The sequence below is a fragment of the Ranitomeya imitator genome, chromosome 6 (genome assembly GCF_032444005.1).
Source record: "Ranitomeya imitator isolate aRanImi1 chromosome 6, aRanImi1.pri, whole genome shotgun sequence".
In the NCBI taxonomy this organism is placed as follows: Eukaryota; Metazoa; Chordata; class Amphibia; order Anura; family Dendrobatidae; genus Ranitomeya; species Ranitomeya imitator.
In genome coordinates, this window is record NC_091287.1 from 381682773 (window position 1) to 381705176 (window position 22404).

The window sequence follows — 22404 nt, forward strand, 5'->3', positions numbered from 1 at the left end:
ACAGTGAGACCATTTTCAGGTAAAGGAGTAAGTCTCCTGAATAATAAGCCGTTTCTGGAGCAGTAGGACGGGATCAGCACTTCTACCTGCTGACTCTACACTACTAGGACACTGCCTGTCACCTCAATGCTCGGCACCTTATCTGACACCACAGAAATACACTTCATTGATCAGCCCAGAAATGGATTGCAGACACCAGTACATTATCAGAATCACTCTGGCAACAAATATCAAAGCGGTTGGCCACTTTAGGGTCATTTTGTTTTACTTAAATGTATGTATTTGAGGCTCAAAATCATTTTCACTATAGTGTTTTATAAAAAAAATTTGCACTGGTTGCCTTTATATAGTGTCTGTGTTCCACTGTCTAATACTGGCAGCAGAGCTATCTGGGAATCTATCAGTGAGCCAATTTTGACATTCTAATAGGAGAGTTTACTCCTTTACCTGCCATTTTTAACCTGCCCTCTGCTGATTAATGATCACAAACTAAGACAAACGATGCAAATTTTTAAATGAAAATAAATTGCAAAACGATTTTTAGTCCCTAGTACATGTATTTAATGAGGATGTCCAGTAAATTAATCACATCTGGCCACCGCTGGCACCAGGAACAGCTGATCGGTTGGGGTGCCAGGTGCGGCACCCTGACCAATCTAATATTGATACCCTAGCCTAAGGATGGGCCATCAATATAACAGTTCTAGACAACCAATTAAATTAAAAAAACAAAAACTATCCCTAATAGCCGAAAACCTCTTTAACCCCTTCAAGTCGCGGCCCTTTTTCATTTTTGCGTGTTCGTTTTTCGCTTCCCTCCTTCCCAGAGCCATAACTTTTTTATTTTTCCGTCAATATGGTCATGTGAGGGCTTATTTTTTGCGGGACAAGTTGTACTTTTGAACGACACCATTGGTTTTACCATGTCTTTTACTAGAAAACGGGAAAAAAATTCCAAGTGCGGTGAAATTGCAAAAAAAGTGCAATCCCACACTTGTTTTTTGTTTGGCTTTTTTGCTAGGTTCACTAAATGCTAAAACTAACCTGCCATTATGATTCTCTAGGTCATTACGAGTTCATAGACACCTAACATGACTAGGTTATTTTTTATCTAAGTGGTGAAAAAAAATTCCAAACTTTGCTAAAAAAAAAAAAAAAAGTGCCATTTTCTGATACTCGTAGCGTCTCCATTTTTCGTGATCTGGGGTCGGGTGAGGGCTTATTTTTTGCGTGCCGAGCTGATGTTTTTAATGATACCATTTTTGCGCAGATACGTTCTTTTGATCGCCCGTTATTGCATTTTAATGCAATGTCGCGGCGACCAAAAAAACGTAATTCTGGTGTTTCGGATTTTTTTCTCACTACGCCATTTAGCGATCAGGTTAATGCTTTTTTTTAATTGATAGATCGGGCGATTCTGAACACGGCGATACCAAATACGTGTAGGTTTGTTTTTTTTTTATTGTTTTATTTAGGATGGGGCGAAAGGGGGGTGATTTAAACTTTTATATTTTTTATATTTTTTTCATATTTTTAAAAACATTTTTTTTTTTTACTTGTGCCATGCTTCAATAGCCTCCATGGGAGGCTAGAAGCTGGCATGGCCTGATCGGCTCTGCTACATAGCAGCGATCATCAGATCGCTGTTATGTAGCAGAAATGCAGGTGTGCTGTGAGCGCCGACCACAGGGGGGCGCTCACAGCAGACCTGCATCAGTAACCATAGAGGTCTCAAGGACCTCTATGGTTACCTTCCTGATGCATCGCCGACCCCCGATCATGTGACGGGGGTCGGCGATGACGTCATATCCGGCCGCCCGGCCGGATGCGGTAGTTAAATGCCGCTGTCTGTGTTTGACAGCGGCATTTAACAGGTTAATAGCGGCGGGTGAATAGCGATTTCACCCGCCGCTATTGCGCGCACATGTCAGCTGTACAAAACAGCTGACATGTCGCGACTTTGATGTGGGCTCACCGCCGGAGCCCACATCAAAGGGGGATTCACGGCATGCGCAGTAGATGTACGGCGCATGTCGTGAAGGGGTTAAAGTTTAACCCCATTTAATGTAATTTGCATAACTTGTGTAAAATTTAAATGTAAAAATGTAAACGTATGAACACGTCACACTAAAATACATACACTATAATGAGACACAGTGACTTTTTACTTCAACTACCCTCGGCGGTGTCTGGCTGTCTTTTAATATTGGATGGACACAACAGGAATGGTGGCGGCCTCGTTATAATGAATGGCTCTATCGGGGCTTCATATTGGCTTTGGTCGGAATCTTGATTTTTGGGGAGTAAGAGAGAAGCCCCAACACAATGCTCAGCATAGTGGTGTCCTGGCATACCAGTTTGAATCAGGAAAAAACGCATTCAAATGGGTATGTAGTTGTTTACATAGAATATAATGTAAAGCGCTGCAGAATATGTTGGTGCTATATAAAGATTAATATAATTAATATAATGGCTAAAACGTAAATCCATTTAATATCTTTCTCACAAACGTTTGTGCATTATTTCCTCGCAGTTCCATTTTTCAAGTATCAAACTAGCATAGACCACTGGGCTTTCATTTATCGTTAAACAAAAAAAATGGAAGATAGACATATCCATTTTCTGTAACATTGGAGACATATGCAAGTGTACTGCCTTATGTTTGCATAGCATAAAGTTTCCTTTTTGATCCATCCATATTCCAAAAGGCCGTTATATTTCCTAACCCTCCCAATCAATCTTAAACCCCCCCACCACAAACAAATGCAATGTACAGTCATGGCTTGAAATTGTTCCAGAAAATGAAGTTTTTCTCCCAGAAATGTATTGCAACTACACGTTTTGATATACACATGCTTATTTCCTATGTGTGTGTTCGAACATTTGGGGGTTGCCTGGTTGCTAGAAACCCCCACATGTACTTATGCTGGCTAACTGATGTAAATCATTCATCTGTGGCAAGAAAAACTAAATCTCCAAGCACTAAAAAATACTCGGAGGACCCCTGAGCGTGCTCGAGAAATCTCGAGTAACGAGCATATTCGCTCATCACTACTCCAGTTATCTCATATTTGAAGGGCTCCTTCTCCACTGGTGATCAATGGGATTTAGATCCAGAGTCATTGCTGGCCACGTCAGAACTCTCCAGCGCTTTGCTTTCTGGGTGCTTCTTGACCAATTTTTGTGGTCATTGTCCAGCTAGAAGACCCATGACTTAGGATGCAAATCCAGCTTTCTGACACTGGGCACTACCTTATTATTTATTATGCATATCTGCTATCAATTCCACATCGCTTTACAAACATTATCGACACTGTCTCCATTGGGGCTCACAATCTAAATTCCCTATCAGTATGTCTTTGGAGTATGGGAGAAAACCTGAGAACTTGGCGGAAACCCACGTAAACACGGGGAGAACATACAAACTCCTTGCAGATATTGTCCTTCGTGGGATTTAAACCCAGGACCCCAGCACTGCAAGGCTACAGTGCTGCCCAATGAGCCACCATGCTGCCACATTGCGACCCAAAATCCTTTGGTTATCTTCAAATTTTATGATGTCTTGCACACTGACAAGGCACCCAGTGCAGCAAAACATCCCCAAAATATATTTGAACCTCCACCACATTTGACTGTATGTATCGTGCCCTTTTCATTGTAGGTCTCCTTCTGTCTTCGGAAAACAGTAGAATCATGTGCTTTACCAAAAAGATCTATCTCGGTCTCACCTGTCCACAAGACGCTTTCCTAGAAGGATTTTGGCTTACATACAAAACTGCAGTCTAGCTTTTTTTATGTCTCTGAGTCAGCAGTGGAGTCCTCATGGGTCTCCTGCCATAGCGTTTCATTTTATTCAAATGTCGATGGACAGTTCGCAATGACACTGATGCACCCTGACCCTGCAGGATAGCTTGAATTTCTTTGGAATTTGATTTGGGCTGCTTATCTACCATCAGACTATCCAGCGTTTCAACTTTTCATCAATTTTTCTGCGCCGTTCACATCAAGGGAGATTAGCTACAGTGCCAGGGATTGTAAACTTCTTGAATATGATGTGTACCGTGAACTAAGGAACATCAATATCTCCGGACATGGACTTTTAACATTGCGATCGTTGATATTTTTTAACAATTTTGGTTCTCAAATCCTCAGACAGTTCTCTTCTCCTCTTCCTGCTCTCCATCCTTAGTGTGACACAGACACACAAAGCAAAGATTGAGTCAACTTCTCCCCTTTTTATCTTCTTCCAGTTGTCATTTCCATATTACCCACACCTGTTACTTGCCACAGATGAGTTTAAAGGAGCATCACATGCTTGAAACAAAGCTGTTTATCCACAATTTTGAAAAGGTGCCAACAATTTTGTCGTGCCTATTTTTATTTTTTATTTTTTAGTTATGTCTAATTTGCATTTTTTCCTGTTTTTTGTGTTGTTCCACTAAACACAAAGCAAATAAACATGTGTAAAACAAAATGTTTAATTGCAATAATTTTATGGGAGAAATACTTAATTAACTGGAACAATTTCAAGAGTGCCAACACTTTTGGCTGTATATACAGTGGGGGGAAATAAGTATTTGATCACTTGCTGATTTTGTAAGTTTGCCCACTCACACAGACATGAACAGTCTGTAATTTTAAGGATAGGTTAATTTTTAACATTCAGAGATAGAATATCGAAAATAATTTCCAGAAAATCACATTGTATAAATTATATACATTAATTTGCATTTTGCAGTGAGAAATAAGTATTTGATCCCCTACCAACCATTAAGAGTTCTGGCTCCTACAGACCAGTTAGACGCCCCTAATCAACTCGTTACCTGCATTAAAGACAGATGTCTTACATAGTCACCCTCATAAAAGACTCCTGTCCATAGACTCAATTAATCAGTCAGACTAACCTCTACAACATGGGCAAGACCAAAGAGCTTTATAAGGATGTCAGGGACAAGATCATAGACCTGTACAAAGCTGAAATGGGCTACAAAACCATAAGTAAGATGCTGGGTGAGAAGGAGACAACTCTTGGTGCAATAGTAAGAAAATGGAAGAAATACAAAATGACTGTCAATCGATATCGATCTGGGGCACTATGCAAAATCTTACCTCGTGGGGTATCCTTGATCATGACGAAGGTGAGAGATCAGCCTAAAACTACAAGGGGAACTTGTTAATGATCTCAAAGCAGCTGGGACAACAGTTACCAAGAAAACCATTGGTAACACATTACGCCGTAACGGTTTAAAATCATGCATTGCTCGCAAGGTCCCCCTACTCAAGAAAGCACATGTGCAGGCCAGTCTGAAGTTTGCCAATGAACACCTGGATGATTCTGTGCGTGATTGGGAAAAGATGGTCAGATGAGACAAAAATTTAGGTCTATGGCATTAACGTAACTCGCCATGTTTGTAAGAAGAGAAATGCTGCCTATGACCCAAAGAACACCGTCCCCACTGTCAAGCATGGAGGTAGAAACATTATGTTTTGGGGGGCTTCTATGCTAAGGGCACAGGACTACTTCACCGCATCAATGGGAGAATGGATAGAGCCATGTATCGTAAAATCCTGAGTGACAACCTCCTTCCCTCTGCCAGGACATTAAAAATGGGTCATGGCTGGGTCTTACAGCAAGACAATGACCCAAAACATACAACCAAGGCAACAAAGGAGTGGCTCAAAAATAAGCACATTAAGGTCACATGGAGTGGCCTAGCCAGTCTCCAGACCTTAATCCCATAGAAACCTTATGGAGGGAGATGAAACTCCAAGTTGCCAAGTGACAGCCTCAAAATCGTAATGATTAGATATGATCTGCAAAGAGGAGTGGACAAAAATTCCTCCTGACAGGTGCGCAAACCTCATCATTAACTACAAAAAAATGTCTGACTGCTGTGCTTGCCAACAAGGGTTTTGCCACCAAGTATTAAGTCTTGTTTGCCAAAGGGATCATACTTATTTCTCACTGCAAAACGCAAATAAATTTATATAATTTATACAATGTGATTTTCTGGATTTTATCTTTGATATTCTATTTCTCAATGTTAAAATTAATCCACCCTTAAAATTATAGACTGTTCATATCTTTGTCAGTGGGCAAACTTACAAAATCAGCAAGGGATCTAATACTTATTACACCCACTGTGTGTGTGTGTATATTTTATATATATATATATATATATATATATCTATATATATATATATATATATACCGTATATACTCGAGTATAAGCCGAGATTTTCAGCCCAAATTTTTGGGCTGAAAGTGCCCCCCTCGGCTTATACTCGAGTCACGGTAGCGGTGGGGTCGGCGGGTGAGGGGGTGAGGGCGCTGAGGTATACTTACCTAGTCCCAGCGATCCTCGCGCTGTCCCTGCCGTCCCACGGGCTTCGGCGCTGCAGTTTCTTCCTCTCTTCAGCGGTCACGTGGGACCGCTCATTACAGAAATGAATAAGCGGCTCCACCTCCCATAGGGGCGGAGCCGCTTATTCATTTCTCTAATCAGCGGTGCCGGTGACCGCTGATAGAGAAAGAAGCTGCAGCGCCGAAGACAGGAGGGGACAGCGCGAGGATCGCCAGGACTAGGTAAGTATAGCATATTCACCTGTCCTCGTTCCAGCCGCCGGGCGCCGATCCATCTTCCCGGCCGGCGCCTCCATCTTCCCGGCGTCTCTGCTCTCTGACTGTTCAGGCAGAGGGCGCGATGACGCATATAGTGTGCGCGGCGCCCTCTGCCTGATCAGTCAGAGCAGAGACGCCGGGAAGATGGAGGCGCCGGAACGAGACGCCGGGAGCTGCAATCAAGGGAGGTGAGTATGTGGTTTTTTTTCTTTATTGCGGCAGCGGCGGCACAAATTTATGTGGAACAGCTATGGGGTACAGTGAACGGTGCAGAGCACCGTATATGGCACAGCACAGCTATGGGGTACAGTGAACGGTGCGGAGCACCGTATATGGCACAGCACAGCTATGTATGGGGCACAGTGAACGGTGCAGAGCACCGGATATGGCACAGCACAGCTATGTATGGGGTACAGTGAACGGTGCAGAGCACCGGATATGGCACAGCACAGCTATGTATGGGGTACAGTGAACGGTGCAGAGCACCGTATATGGCACAGCACAGCTATGGGGCACAGTGAACGGTGCAGAGCACCGTATATGGCACAGCACAGCTATGGGGTACAGTGAACGGTGCAGAGCACCGTATATGGCACAGCACAGCTATGTATGGGGCACAATGAACGGTGCAGAGCACCGGATATGGCACAGCACAGCTATGTATGGGGCACAATGAACGGTGCAGAGCACCGGATATGGCACAGCACAGCTATGGGGTACAGTGAACGGTGCAGAGCACCGTATATGGCACAGCACAGCTATGGGGCACAGTGAACGGTGCAGAGCACCGTATATGGCACAGCACAGCTATGGGGCACAGTGAACGGTGCAGAGCACCGTATATGGCACAGCACAGCTATGGGGCACAGTGAACGGTGCAGAGCACCGTATATGGCACAGCTATGGGGCACAGTGAACGGTGCAGAGCACCGTATATGGCACATCTATGGGGCACAGTGAACGGTGCAGGGCACTGTATATGGCACATCTATGGGGCACCGTGAACGGTGCAGAGCACCGTATATGGCACATCTATGGGGCACAATGAACGGTGCAGAGCACCGTATATGGCACAGCTAGGGGGCACAATGAACGGTGCAGAGCACTATATGGTTCACACCTATGGGGAAATATGAACGGTGCAGAGCACTATAGCACAGCTATGGGGAAATAATGATCTATTTTTATTTTTGAAATTCACCGGTAAATGCTGCATTTCCACCCTAGGCTTATACTCGAGTCAATAAGTTTTCCCAGTTTTTTGTGGCAAAATTAGGGGGGTCGGCTTATACTCGGGTCGGCTTATACTCGAGTATATACGGTATATATATCTATCTATCTATCTATCAGGACTCTAAGATGGAAATCTAAAAATATTAATGAATCGGAGCATTGGGGGGGGGGGATTGGGGCACGGGGGGGCAGCCACACTGCAGCGGTTCTGCACCACAAACCGCAGTAAAACCCGCAGATATTTTTTTCATCTGCGGGTTTTACTGCGGCTTTCACCTCACAATAGAGGTCAATGGGTGCAGAACCGCTGCTGTTTTACAAAAAGAAGTGACATGGTACTTCTTTTTTACCGCAGCTAATCAGTGCGGTTTTTTTTTTTAATTCAGGATCATGTGCACAGTGGGTCCTGTTTTCCATAGGGTACATTGTACTGTACCCTGCATGGAAAACAGCTGCGGAACCGCAGCGGCAAAACCGCTGCGTTTCCGCGGTAAAAAACGCACTGTGTGAACATGGCCTTAATCCTTTCATCTGTGTCCTGTGCGCTTCCATGTGACCAGAGTATTTCGCAACTCACTGTTTATTCCTCTCCTGAGGCACCCGGCAGGAGCTGTATCGGACCTTTCTCAATCAACATCTCCCTTGACCGCCAGCCTGGCGCTCCGTTAGCCTGTCCTTTCTGTATCTATTTGAGCCATGTAGTATATAGCACAGCCATGTAGTATATAGGAGCCACATAATCTATAACACAGCAAACTAGTATATAACACAGCCCACGTAGTATATAACACTGCGCACGTAGTATATAACACTGCCCACGTAGTATAGAACACTGCGCACGTAGTATATAACACTGCCCACATAGTATACAACATTGCCCACGTAGTATATAACACTGCCCACGTAGTATATAACACTGCGCACGTAGTATATAACACTGCCCACGTAGTATATAACACTGCCCACGTAGTATATAACACTGTGCACGTAGTATATAACACTGCCCATGTAGTATATAACACTGCCCACATAGTATATAACACTGTCCACGCAGTATATAACACTGCCACATAGTATATAACACAGCCCACGTAGTATATAACACAGCCAACGTAGTATATAACAGCCCACGTAATATATAGCATCCAAGCAGTATATAACACAGCCCACGTAGTATATAACACTGCCCACGTAGTATATAACACTGCCCACGTAGTATATAACACTGCCCACGTAGTATATAACACTGCCCACGTAGTATATAACACTGTCCACGCAGTATATAACACTGCCACATAGTATATAACACAGCCCACGTAGTATATAACACAGCCAACGTAGTATATAACAGCCCACGTAATATATAGCATCCAAGCAGTATATAACACAGCCCACGTAGTATATAACACTGCCCACGTAGTATATAACACTGTCCATGTAGTATATAACACTGCCATATAGTATACAACACAGCCCACGTAGTATATAACAGCCCACGTAATATATAGCATCCACGCAGTATATAACACAGCCCACGTAGTATATAACACTGCCCACGTAGTATATAACACTGCCCACGTAGTATATAACACAGCCCACGTAGTATATAACACTGCGCATGTAGTATATAACACTGCCCACGTAGTATATAACACAGCCCACGTAGTATATAACACTGCCCACGTAGTATAGAACACTGCGCACGTAGTATATAACACTGCCCACGTAGTATATAACACTGCCCACGTAGTATATAACACTGTGCACGTAGTATATAACACTGCCCATGTAGTATATAACACTGCCATATAGTATACAACACAGCCCACGTAGTATATAACAGCCCACGTAATATATAGCATCCACGCAGTATATAACACAGCCCACGTAGTATATAACACTGCCCACGTAGTATATAACACTGCGCACGTAGTATATAACACTGCCCACGTAGTATATAACACTGCCCACGTAGTATATAACACTGCCCACGTAGTATATAACACTGTCCATGTAGTATATAACACTGCCATATAGTATACAACACAGCCCACGTAGTATATAACAGCCCACGTAATATATAGCATCCACGCAGTATATAACACAGCCCACGTAGTATATAACACTGCCCACGTAGTATATAACACTGCGCATGTAGTATATAACACTGCCCACGTAGTATATAACACAGCCCACGTAGTATATAACACTGCCCACGTAGTATAGAACACTGCGCACGTAGTATATAACACTGCCCACATAGTATACAACATTGCCCACGTAGTATATAACACTGCCCACGTAGTATATAACACTGCGCACGTAGTATATAACACTGCCCACGTAGTATATAACACTGCCCACGTAGTATATAACACTGTGCACGTAGTATATAACACTGCCCATGTAGTATATAACACTGCCCACATAGTATATAACACTGTCCACGCAGTATATAACACTGCCACATAGTATATAACACAGCCCACGTAGTATATAACACAGCCAACGTAGTATATAACAGCCCACGTAATATATAGCATCCAAGCAGTATATAACACAGCCCACGTAGTATATAACACTGCCCACGTAGTATATAACACTGCCCACGTAGTATATAACACTGCCCACGTAGTATATAACACTGCCCACGTAGTATATAACACTGTCCACGCAGTATATAACACTGCCACATAGTATATAACACAGCCCACGTAGTATATAACACAGCCAACGTAGTATATAACAGCCCACGTAATATATAGCATCCAAGCAGTATATAACACAGCCCACGTAGTATATAACACTGCCCACGTAGTATATAACACTGTCCATGTAGTATATAACACTGCCATATAGTATACAACACAGCCCACGTAGTATATAACAGCCCACGTAATATATAGCATCCACGCAGTATATAACACAGCCCACGTAGTATATAACACTGCCCACGTAGTATATAACACTGCCCACGTAGTATATAACACAGCCCACGTAGTATATAACACTGCGCATGTAGTATATAACACTGCCCACGTAGTATATAACACAGCCCACGTAGTATATAACACTGCCCACGTAGTATAACACTGCCCACGTAGTATATAACACTGCCCACGTAGTATATAACACAGCCCACGTAGTATATAACACTGCGCATGTAGTATATAACACTGCCCACATAGTATATAACACAGCCCACGTAGTATATAACACAGCCCACGTAGTATATAACACTGCCCACGTAGTATATAACACTGCCCACATAGTATAAAACACTGCCACGTAGTATATTGCCCAGCCACGTATATAGCACAGCCCACGTAGTATATAACACTGCCACGCAGTATATTGCCCAGCCACGTAGTATATAACACTGCCCACGTAGTATATAAAACAGCCCACGTAGTATAAAACACTGCCCAAGTAGTATATAACACTGCCCACGTAGTATATAACACTGCCCACGTAGTATATAACACTGCCCACGTAGTATATAATACTGCCCACGTAGTATATTGTCCAGCCACGTATATAGCGCAGCCCACGTAGTATATAACACTGCCACGCAGTATATTGCCCAGCCACATAGTATATAATACTGACCATGTAGTATATAACACAGCCCACGTAGTATAAAACACTGCCCAAGTAGTATATAACACTGCCCATGTAGTATATAACTCTGCTCATGTAGTATATAACACTGCGCATGTAGTATATAACACTGCGCACGTAGTATATAACACTGCCCACGTAGTATATAACACTGCCCACATAGTATATAACACTGCCCACATAGTATATAACACTGCCACGTAGTATATAACACAGCCCATTCAATATATAGCATCCACGCAGTATATAACACAGCCCACGTAGTATATAACACTGCGCACGTAGTATATAACACTGCCACGTAGTATACTGCCCAGCCACTTAGTATATAACACAACCCACGTAGTATATAACACTGCGCACGTAGTATTTAACACAGCCCACATAATATATAGCATCCACGCAGTATATAACACAGCCCACGTAGTATTTAACATTGCCAGCGACTAACCTCCGGGCTGGGACGGAGTCCTGTGGTGCCGGACGCCGCGTGAAGTGAAAGCGGTAAGTCCGGTTAACCCTGAGGAAGGAGACAGCAGTCTCCGAAACGCGTAGGTTAGGTGACCCTCACAGCGCTCCGTACCTCACTCCCGGGCTTCGCTCACGATCACGTGACTAACTAAGTCACGTAGGTCCTGCACTGTATCCGGACTTACCGCTTTCACTTCACGCGGCGTCCGGCACCACAGGACTCCGTCCCAGCCCGGAGGTTAGTTTTGGGTGGCTGCTACCGGCCGGGGCAGCCACCAGTTTGGATCTGTACCACGCACTGTCCTTACCTGGAACTCTCTGGAACTACAGCGGTAGCATCGCGGCTCTTTACTTCATCGAGAGATGTGTGACTCGTGACAGGAGGTAGGAAACATCTACGTATATTTTTCAACTTACCTACCCCTGGTGTTATTATAGACTTCTGTGGACATACTTAGAAGCTGCAAAACTTCATATATTGATTGCCGATCTGGACTTTATTCTTTTATTTCAGGGGTCCCCAACTCCAGGCCACGAGGGCCGCCAACAGTGCAGGTTTTCAGGATTTCTTTAGTATTGCATCAGTGGTAATGTGGTGATCTGCAGAGGTGATGATTCCAACCCCTGTGCAATACTAAGGAAATCCTGAAAACCTGCACTGTTGGCGGCCCTCGAGGCCTGGAGTTGGGGACCACTGTTTTATTTAGTAGCAGCCTTTTCTTTTCTTTTTTGGCTAATATCTAGCGCGTACCTATATGTACTCAGATACATACTTTTATTAGATTATACATTTGTCACCGACTTGGTGTGGAGGTAGGTTAGGTAACGCAGCAGGGATTATTAGCTTTTTTAACACTTTCGCGCCACCATCAATATACATTTTAGCATCATCCATAGGTTCCCTTGTTAAAAGAAATGTGGTATATTTTTTCCCTAGATCTGTCTCCATAGAAAAGCATGGTCTACCACGCTATATTATACCCCAAAACATATAGGAACAACAGCAGATTCAGAGCAGCGGATAAACAAGGGACCCAGGCAAGAAAATAGGTGATATTATAAATTAAATTTTATTATAATATAGTATGGCAAACAACATTCCACAAGAATAAAAGAAATATAAACACAGTGTTCTTAACACAGTATATGGGTTTTATGATCATATTATATTCATTTCACCTTTAGGGGCCTTTACATTCTATATGTATGTATGTATATATATATATATATATATATATATATATATATATATATATATATGTTTGGCACGCTTTTTTCTTGGTCCAGCATACGTGCGCATTTGTGTTTATCTTTCTTTTATTCTTGTGGAATGTTGTTTGCCATACTATATTATAATAAAATTTAATTTATAATATCACCTATTTTCTTGCCTGGGACCCTTGTTTATCCGCTGCTCTGAATCTGCTGTTGTTCATACACGTTGGAGTAGGCTCTACCTCTTTCTTCTTTGGCACAATAAGACACACACATTATATATATATATATATATATATATATATACAGTGGGGCAAAAAAGTATTTAGTCAGTCAGCAATAGTGCAAGTTCCACCACTTAAAAAGATGAGAGGCGTCTGTAATTTACATCGTAGGTAGACCTCAACTATGGGAGACAAACTGAGAAAAAAAAATCCAGAAAATCACATTGTCTGTTTTTTTATCATTTTTTTTGCATATTATGGTGGAAAATAAGTATTTGGTCAGAAACAAACAATCAAGATTTCTGGCTCTCACAGACCTGTAACTTCTTCTTTAAGAGTCTCCTCTTTCCTCCACTCATTACCTGTAGTAATGGCACCTGCTTAAACTTGTTATCAGTATAAAAAGACACCTGTGCACACCCTCAAACAGTCTGACTCCAAACTCCACTATGGTGAAGACCAAAGAGCTGTCAAAGGACACCAGAAACAAAATTGTAGCCCTGCACCAGGCTGGGAAGACTGAATCTGCAATAGCCAACCAGCTTGGAGTGAAGAAATCAACAGTGGGAGCAATAATTAGAAAATGGAAGACATACAAGACCACTGATAATCTCCCTCGATCTGGGGCTCCACGCAAAATCCCACCCCGTGGGGTCAGAATGATCACAAGAACGGTGAGCAAAAATCCCAGAACCACGCGGGGGCACCTAGTGAATGAACTGCAGAGAACTGGGACCAATGAAACAAGGCCTACCATAAGTAACACACTACGCCACCATGGACTCAGATCCTGCAGTGCCAGATGTGTCCCACTGCTTAAGCCAGTACATGTCCGGGCCCGTCTGAAGTTTGCTAGAGAGCATTTGGATGATCCAGAGGAGTTTTGGGAGAATGTCCTATGGTCTGATGAAACCAAACTGGAACTGTTTGGTAGAAACACAACTTGTCGTGTTTGGAGGAAAAAGAATACTGAGTTGCATCCATCAAACACCATACCTACTGTAAAGCATGGTGGTGGAAACATCATGCTTTGGGGCTGTTTCTCTGCAAAGGGGCCAGGACGACTGATCCGGGTACATGAAAGAATGAATGGGGCCATGTATCGTGAGATTTTGAGTGCAAACCTCCTTCCATCAGCAAGGGCATTGAAGATGAAACGTGGCTGGGTCTTTCAACATGACAATGATCCAAAGCACGCCGCGAGGGCAACGAAGGAGTGGCTTCGTAAGAAGCATTTCAAGGTCCTGGAGTGGCCTAGCCAGTCTCCAGATCTCAACCCTATAGAAAACCTTTGGAGGGAGTTGAAAGTCCGTGTTGCCAAGCGAAAAGCCAAAAACATCACTGCTCTAGAGGAGATCTGCATGGAGGAATGGGCCAACATACCAACAACAGTGTGTGGCAACCTTGTGAAGACTTACAGAAAACGTTTGACCTCTGTCATTGCCAACAAAGGATATATTACAAAGTATTGAGATGAAATTTTGTTTCTGACCAAATACTTATTTTCCACCATAATATGCAAATAAAATGTTAAAAAAACAGACAATGTGATTTTCTGGAATTATTTTTCTCAGTTTGTCTCCCATAGTTGAGGTCTACCTATGATGTAAATTACAGACGCCTCTCATCTTTTTAAGTGGTGGAACTTGCACTATTGCTGACTGACTAAATACTTTTTTGCCCCACTGTATATATATATATATATATATATATATATATATATATATATATATATATATAGATCTCTGCGTAGTGTAAGTGATTCATAAATATTTGTGCCTCTTTGAGTTTCCCAAAGCATATAGGTGTACACCAGCTTGATGAATGCCAACAGTCGACATTTCTCATAATGCATGTAGCATGCATATGCCAGACTTGCTTGTTTTATTCCTTTCGGCAGATGCAATGTGATGTGTTTCAGCTTGTAGGCATGGAGCGGCTCAGTACCTGCTTCTGATGCTGGAGGATCTCCGCTGTCTGGAGCTGAGGACTGAGGTCTCGGCTGTGCTCTGCTGTGGAATGTTGGGGATAATCTGTTAAGGCAAACACTCCATCATCATCCTCATCCTCCTCCTCTACTTCTTCCATGTCAGCATCGCCTTCTCTGAAGTCAAAGTGTGCAGCAAATTCAGGAAGGGTGTCTAGCTGGTCAATCTGCAAAGAATCAATGGGTCATATCACTTTTGAAAGAAATTTCAGTACAAACAAATGTGGTGCTTCAAGCTAAAACAGTCACCTACCGCCATGACACATGCAGCATCTGAGGTGCATCTCTAGCAATCAAGTAACACACGGGATAAATATGCAACAATGATTCTTTGCATGACGACAATGTAATCACTATCTAACATGATTATTATTTAAAGGGTGTTTCTGTGCCCGGGAGGAATTTTTTTTTACATAATTATCTAATTACATAACTAAGAATCCGACCACTAATTTATAACTTTTACAACAAATGCCATGATGCACAATTAGGATTCTATGATTGTCCATACAGATTTTTGCATTTGGAAAAAGGATGGAAGGTTCATTATTAGGGCTTCCATAGATAAGTGGATTGTACCCATAGTTAAAGTGTCCTAAAATGAAAATCTCCGGCCCAATGCGTCCGGCGAGAAGAGCTGGATGAAGGCTGGGCAGTACTGTTGATCAGGCAGTTTCATGCACCATGAAATAATCAGAATAAGACACATGCACAATAATCTCCTGGAATTATATGGTTCTAACAATATCAACAAGCGTGAATCTCAAAAAGACGAAAAGTATAGTTTGATCTTCCATTTAGTTCTCAACTAAATAGAAAATAATGAAATAACTAAGGTACAACCCAGGTGACTTCAGAATTGAAAAGCAGGGGGCTTAAGGTACCACCTATCGCTCTGGACATTCTCAAACCCACCTCATAACTTATTCTTTTTATCACAATGAAGGACATATCATTGCCACTGATGAACTACCACTCCTCAACTCCTTTTTATGGACGTCACTCATATGTTATTTACGAAGTGACCAGCGGAGTGAAGCCTTTCTCAAAACTGGTTGGTACCATGATCATTTACAGATTTTGACCTTATTTAATCAGGACACTTGGATCCAGCGCAACTGGCAATCTAAGTATATGGTTATAACCTCTGTAAACTATGGTAAAATCAATACAAACAATTAAAAGTAATTACAAAAAAAGAAATAAGGGGCAGCACGCTGGCTCAGTGGTTACCACTGTAGCCTTGCAGTGTTGGAGTGCTGGGTTCACATCGCACCAAAGACAACATCTGCAAGGAGTTTGTATGTTCTCCCCGAGTTTGTGTGGCTTTCCTTCAGGTTCTCCGGATGCCGTATTACAGTGAACTTCTATCCTAGATACATTGGCACCAAAGGCAACACAGAAATGACAAAAAACTCATTCAAAGAGTAGAATATTTAGAGAAACCCTACAGATATTAATCATCTACCTGCAATAACTCATCTCCCACTTCCTCTTCTTCCACCCTTTTGCACTGACGCCAATGCGCCAGCAGCCACTTTAACTTGACATAGAGAACAAAGACATTTTGCTTGAAGTTCCTTAGCTCTTGTTGAAGAACGCTCTTTTCTTGGCCCCATGTTTTCTCCTCCAATTTATTCTGCAGCGTAAGGCTCTGGACCTCTAAGTCTTTCCTCCGGATGGTCTTCAGATGTTCTTCTTCTAGCTGAGTGATGTAAAGCAAAAATTACTATCACTGCCTCTTCAACCTAATGTATTTCATCTTCCATGCATGTGATTTCTAGCTAATTGACTAACACAATGTTCAGACTGTACATATAGAGAGCCCGCCAAAAACTCTTTTCATTTACCTACTGAATTAATAAAATTGCCCTAAGCTGCAGAGAACAGAGAGGGTGTACACCACTCTGCAGCAGGAAATATATATTTGATGACACCTATGGATTTGTCAGCAGCACCCAAATCTATCACTGGCTTGTGTTTAGTGATCATTAACAGTAGCACACAACTGCATAATTAATATTAATCAGACCAGTCAGTGTGAGAAAGTCAATTTCTGGTGTCAAATATTCTCTAGCCCACATTATCGTGTCATTTGGGGTAAGCAGTGATGCCCATTTTGTGTGTAATTTCACCCCATCTTGTTCAGCCCCGATGTCTTCCATTTGATCTCCTATCTCCTAGCCAATGGAGACAAATCAGAGGGATTCTTGTTATAACTGAGATCAATGAAGATACACAGCACACACAGGGACTGATATTTACCCATGCATAAACGTTAAAGAGAAGCCATCTTCAGAAATTCACCTATCCAGAAAATCAGGCTTTTGTGTTAGAAATACAGTTAGGGCCAGAAATATTTGGACAGTGACACAATTTTCGCGAGTTGGGCTCTGCATGCCACCACATTGGATTTGAAATGAAACCTCTACAACAGAATTCAAGTGCAGATTGTAACGTTCAATTTGAAGGGTTGAACAAAAATATCTGATAGAAAATGTAGGAATTGTACACATTTCTTTACAAACACTCCACATTTTAGGAGGTCAAAAGTAATTGGACAAATAAACATAACCCAAACAAAATATTTTTATTTTCAATATTTTGTTGCAAATCCTTTGGAGGCAATCACTGCCTTAAGTCTGGAACCCATGGACATCACCAAACGCTGGGTTTCCTCCTTCTTAATGCTTTGCCAGGCCTTTACAGCCGCAGCCTTCAGGTCTTGCTTGTTTGTGGGTCTTTCCGTCTTAAGTCTGGATTTGAGCAAGTGAAATGCATGCTCAATTGGGTTTAGATCTGGAGATTGACTTGGCCATTGCAGAATGTTCCACTTTTTGGCACTCATGAACTCCTGGGTAGCTTTGGATGTATGCTTGTGGTCATTGTCCATCTGTACTATGAAGCGCCGTCCAATCAACTTTGCAGCATTTGGCTGAATCTGGGCTGAAAGTATATCCCAGTACACTTCAGAATTCATCCGGCTACTCTTGTCTGCTCTTATGTCATCAATAAACACAAGTGACCCAGTGCCATTGAAAGCCATGCATGCCCATGCCATCACGTTGCCTCCACCATGTTTTACAGAGGATGTGGTGTGCCTTGGATCATGTGCCGTTCCCTTTCTTCTCCAAACTTTTTTCTTCCCATCATTCTGGTACAGGTTGATCTTTGTCTCATCTGTCCATAGAATACTTTTCCAGAACTGAGCTGGCTTCTTGAGGTGTTTTTCTGCAAATTTAACTCTGTCCTGTCTATTTTTGGTATTGATGAATGGTTTGCATCTAGATGTGAACCCTTTGTATTTACTGTCATGGAGTCTTCTCTTTACTGTTGACTTAGAGACAGATACACCTACTTCACTGAGAGTGTTCTGGACTTCAGTTGATGTTGTGAACGGGTTCTTCTTCACCAAATTAAGTATGCGGCGATCATCCACCACTGTTGTCATCCGTGGACGCCCAGGCCTTTTTGAGTTCCCAAGCTCACCAGTCAATTCCTTTTTTCTCAGAATGTACCCAACTGTTGATTTTGCTACTCCAAGCATGTCTGCTATCTCTCTGATGGATTTTTTCTTTTTTTTCAGCCTCAGGATGTTCTGCTTCACCTCAATTGAGAGTTCCTTTGACCGCATGTTGTCTGCTCACAGCAACAGCTTCCAAATGCAAAACCACACACCTGGAATCCACCCCTGACCTTTTAACTACTTCATTGATTACAGGTTAACGAGGGAGACGCCTTCAGAGTTAATTGCAGCCCTTAGAGTCCATTGTCCAATTACTTTTGGTCCCTTGAAAAAGAGGACGCTATGCATTACAGAGCTATGATTCCTAAACCCTTTCTCCGATTTGGATGTGGAAACTATCATATTGCAGCTGGGAGTGTGAACTTTCAGCCCATATTATATATATAATTGTATTTCTGAACATGTTTTTGTAAACAGCTAAAATAACAAAACTTGTGTCACTGTCCAAATATTTCTGGCCCTAACTGTATATATATTTTTAAATGGCAATGTGCTTTTTTCATTGTACGATCTTTGTTACAAAAAATAAAATAAAATAAAACTAGTAATCTTGCAATTTTCACACTGGTCATTTGGGCTTTTTACATTGATACTTCCTGTCCTTTCAGGAAGTATTTACCCAAGCTTTCTTATCAGAAGAAGCAAAATTACACTGACAGGTGATAAACCTATACACACATAATAATAAAGGCCCAATCACAATAGGTGATAGCACAGCTGCCCTGCTCCTCCTCCCTTCACAGTGACCCTTACACAGGCTCATTAGATACTTCAATGCAAAAGTTAGGGTCGGGGGTCTGAACATTGTGGCTATGTACATGTATACGTATAGATGTGCATTTAAAAATAATATAAATATAATTGTATTACATTTTTTTTTTTTTTTTTTTACTGAACAGCCCCTTAACCCCTTTATGACCAAGCCTATTTTGACCTTAAAGACCTTGCCGTTTTTTGCAATTCTGACCAGTGTCCCTTTATGAGGTAATAACTCAGGAACGCTTCAACGGATCCTAGCGGTTCTGAGATTGTTTTTTCGTGACATATTGGGCTTCATGTTAGTGGTAAATTTAGGTCAATAAATTCTGCGTTTATTTGTGATAAAAACGGAAATTTGGCGAAAATTTTGAAAATTTCGCAATTTTCACATTTTGAATTTTTATTCTGTTAAACCAGAGAGTTATGTGACACAAAATAGTTAATAAATAACATTTCCCACATGTTTACTTTACATCAGCACAATTTTGGAAACAATATTTTTTTTTGCTAGGAAGTTATAAGGGTTAAAATTTGACCAGCGATTTCTCATTTTTACAACGAAATTTACAAAACCATTTTTTTTAGGGACCACCTCACATTTGAAGTCAGTTTGAGGGGTCTATATGGCTGAAAATACCCAAAAGTGACACCATTCTAAAAACTGCACCCCTCAAGGTACTCAAAACCACATTCAAGAAGTTTATTAACCCTTCAGGTGCTTCACAGCAGCAGAAGCAACATGGAAGGAAAAAATGAACATTTAACTTTTTAGTCACAAAAATTATCTTTTGGCAACAATTTTTTTATTTTCCCAATGGTAAAAGGAAACGTTGTTGTCCAATTTGTCCTGAGTACGCTGATACCTCACATGAGGGGGTAAACCACTGTTTGGGCGCACGGGAGGGCTTGGAAGGGAAGGAGCACCATTTGACTTTTTGAATCAAAAATTGGCTCCACTCTTTAGCGGACATCATTTCACGTTTGGAGAGCCCCCGTGTGCCTAAAAATTGGAGCTCCCCCACAAGTGACCCCATTTTGGAAACTAGACGCCCCAAGGAACTAATCTAGATGCATAGTGAGCACTTTGAACCCCCAGGTGCTTCACAAATTGATCCGTAAAAATGAAAAAGTACTTTTTTTTCACAAAAAAAATTCTTTTAGCCTCAATTTTTTCATTTTCACATGGGCAACAGGATAAAATGGATCCTAAAATTTGTTGGGCAATTTCTCCTGAGTACGCCGATACCTCATATGTGGGGGTAAACCACTGTTTGGGCACTCGGCAGGGCTCGGAAGGGAAGGCGCGCCATTTGACTTTTTGAATGGAAAATTAGCTCCAATTATTAGCGGACACCATGTCGCGTTTGGAGAGCCCCTGTGTGCCTATGCATTGGAGCTCCCCCACAAGTAACCCCATTTTGGAAACTAGACCCTCCAAGGAACTTATCTGGATGCATATTGAGCACTTTAAACCCCCAGGTGCTTCACAGAAGTTTATAACGCAGAGCCATGAAAATAAAAAATAATTTTTCTTTCCTCAAAAATGATTTTTTAGCCTGGAATTTCCTATTTTGCCAAGGGTAATAGGAGAAATTGGACCCCAAATGTTGTTGTACAGTTTGTCCTGAGTACGCTGATACCCCATATGTGGGGGTAAACCACTGTTTGGGCGCACGGCAGGGCTCGGAAGGGAAGGCACGCCATTTGGCTTTTTAAATGGAAAATTAGCTCCAATCATTAGCGGACACCATGTCACGTTTGGAGAGCCCCTGTGTGCCTAAACATTGGAGATCCCCCAGAAATGACACCATTTTGGAAACTAGTCCACCAAAGGAACTAATCTAGATGTGTGGTGAGGACTTTGAACCCCCAAGTGCTTCACAGAAGTTTATAACGCAGAGCCATGAAAATAAAAAAAAAAAATTATTTTCTCAAAAATGATCTTTTAGCCTGCAATTTTTTATTTTCCCAAGGGTATGAGGAGAAATTTGACCCCAAAAGTTGTTGTCCAGTTTCTCCTGAGTACGCTGATACCCCATATGTGGGGGTAAACCACTGTTTGGGCACATGCCGGGGCTCGGAAGTGAAGTAGTGACGTTTTGAAATGCAGACTTTGATGGAATGCTCTGCGGGCGTCACGTTGCGTTTGCAGAGCCCCTGATGTGGCTAAACAGTAGAAACCCCCCACAAGTGACCCCATTTTGGAAATTAGACCCCGAAAGGAACTTATCTAGATGTGTGGTGAGCACTTTGAACCCCCAAGTGCTTCATAGAAGTTTATAATGCAGAGCCGTGAAAATAAAAAATCATTTTTCTTTCCTCAAAAATGATGTTTTAGCAAGCATTTTTTTATTTTCACAAGGGTAACAGGAGAAATTGGACCCCAGTAATTGTTGTGCAGTTTGTCCTGAGTATGCGGGTACCCGATATGTGGGGGTAAACCACTGTTTGGGCACACGTCGGGGCTCGGAAGTGAGGGAGCACCATTTGACTTTTTGAATACAAGATTGGCTGGAATCAATGGTGGCGCCATGTTGCGTTTGGAGACCCCCTGATGTGCCTAAACAGTGGTAACCCCTCAATTCTACCTCCAACACTAACCCCAACACACCCCTAACCCTAATCCCAACTGTAGCCATAACCCTAATCACAACCCTAACCACAACCCTAATTCCAACCCTAACCCTAAGGCTATGTGCCCACGTTGCGGATTCGTGTGAGATTTTTCAGCATCATTTTTGAAAAA

General features: G+C 42.1%; 1 protein-coding gene across 5 annotated transcripts in view; it reads right to left on the bottom strand.

Moving 5' to 3' along the window:
* Window positions 1-22404, bottom strand: part of MTCL1 (microtubule crosslinking factor 1) — a 190560-nt gene that overhangs the window by 43188 nt on the left and 124968 nt on the right. For all 5 annotated transcript variants that reach the window (XM_069731064.1, XM_069731065.1, XM_069731062.1 and 2 more), the window contains 2 exons: window positions 16842-17078; window positions 15334-15540 (listed from right to left, as the gene is read on the bottom strand). In XM_069731064.1, the coding sequence (XP_069587165.1) occupies window positions 15334-15540; window positions 16842-17078 (444 nt within the window). The remainder of the gene's footprint in view (window positions 1-15333; window positions 15541-16841; window positions 17079-22404) is intronic.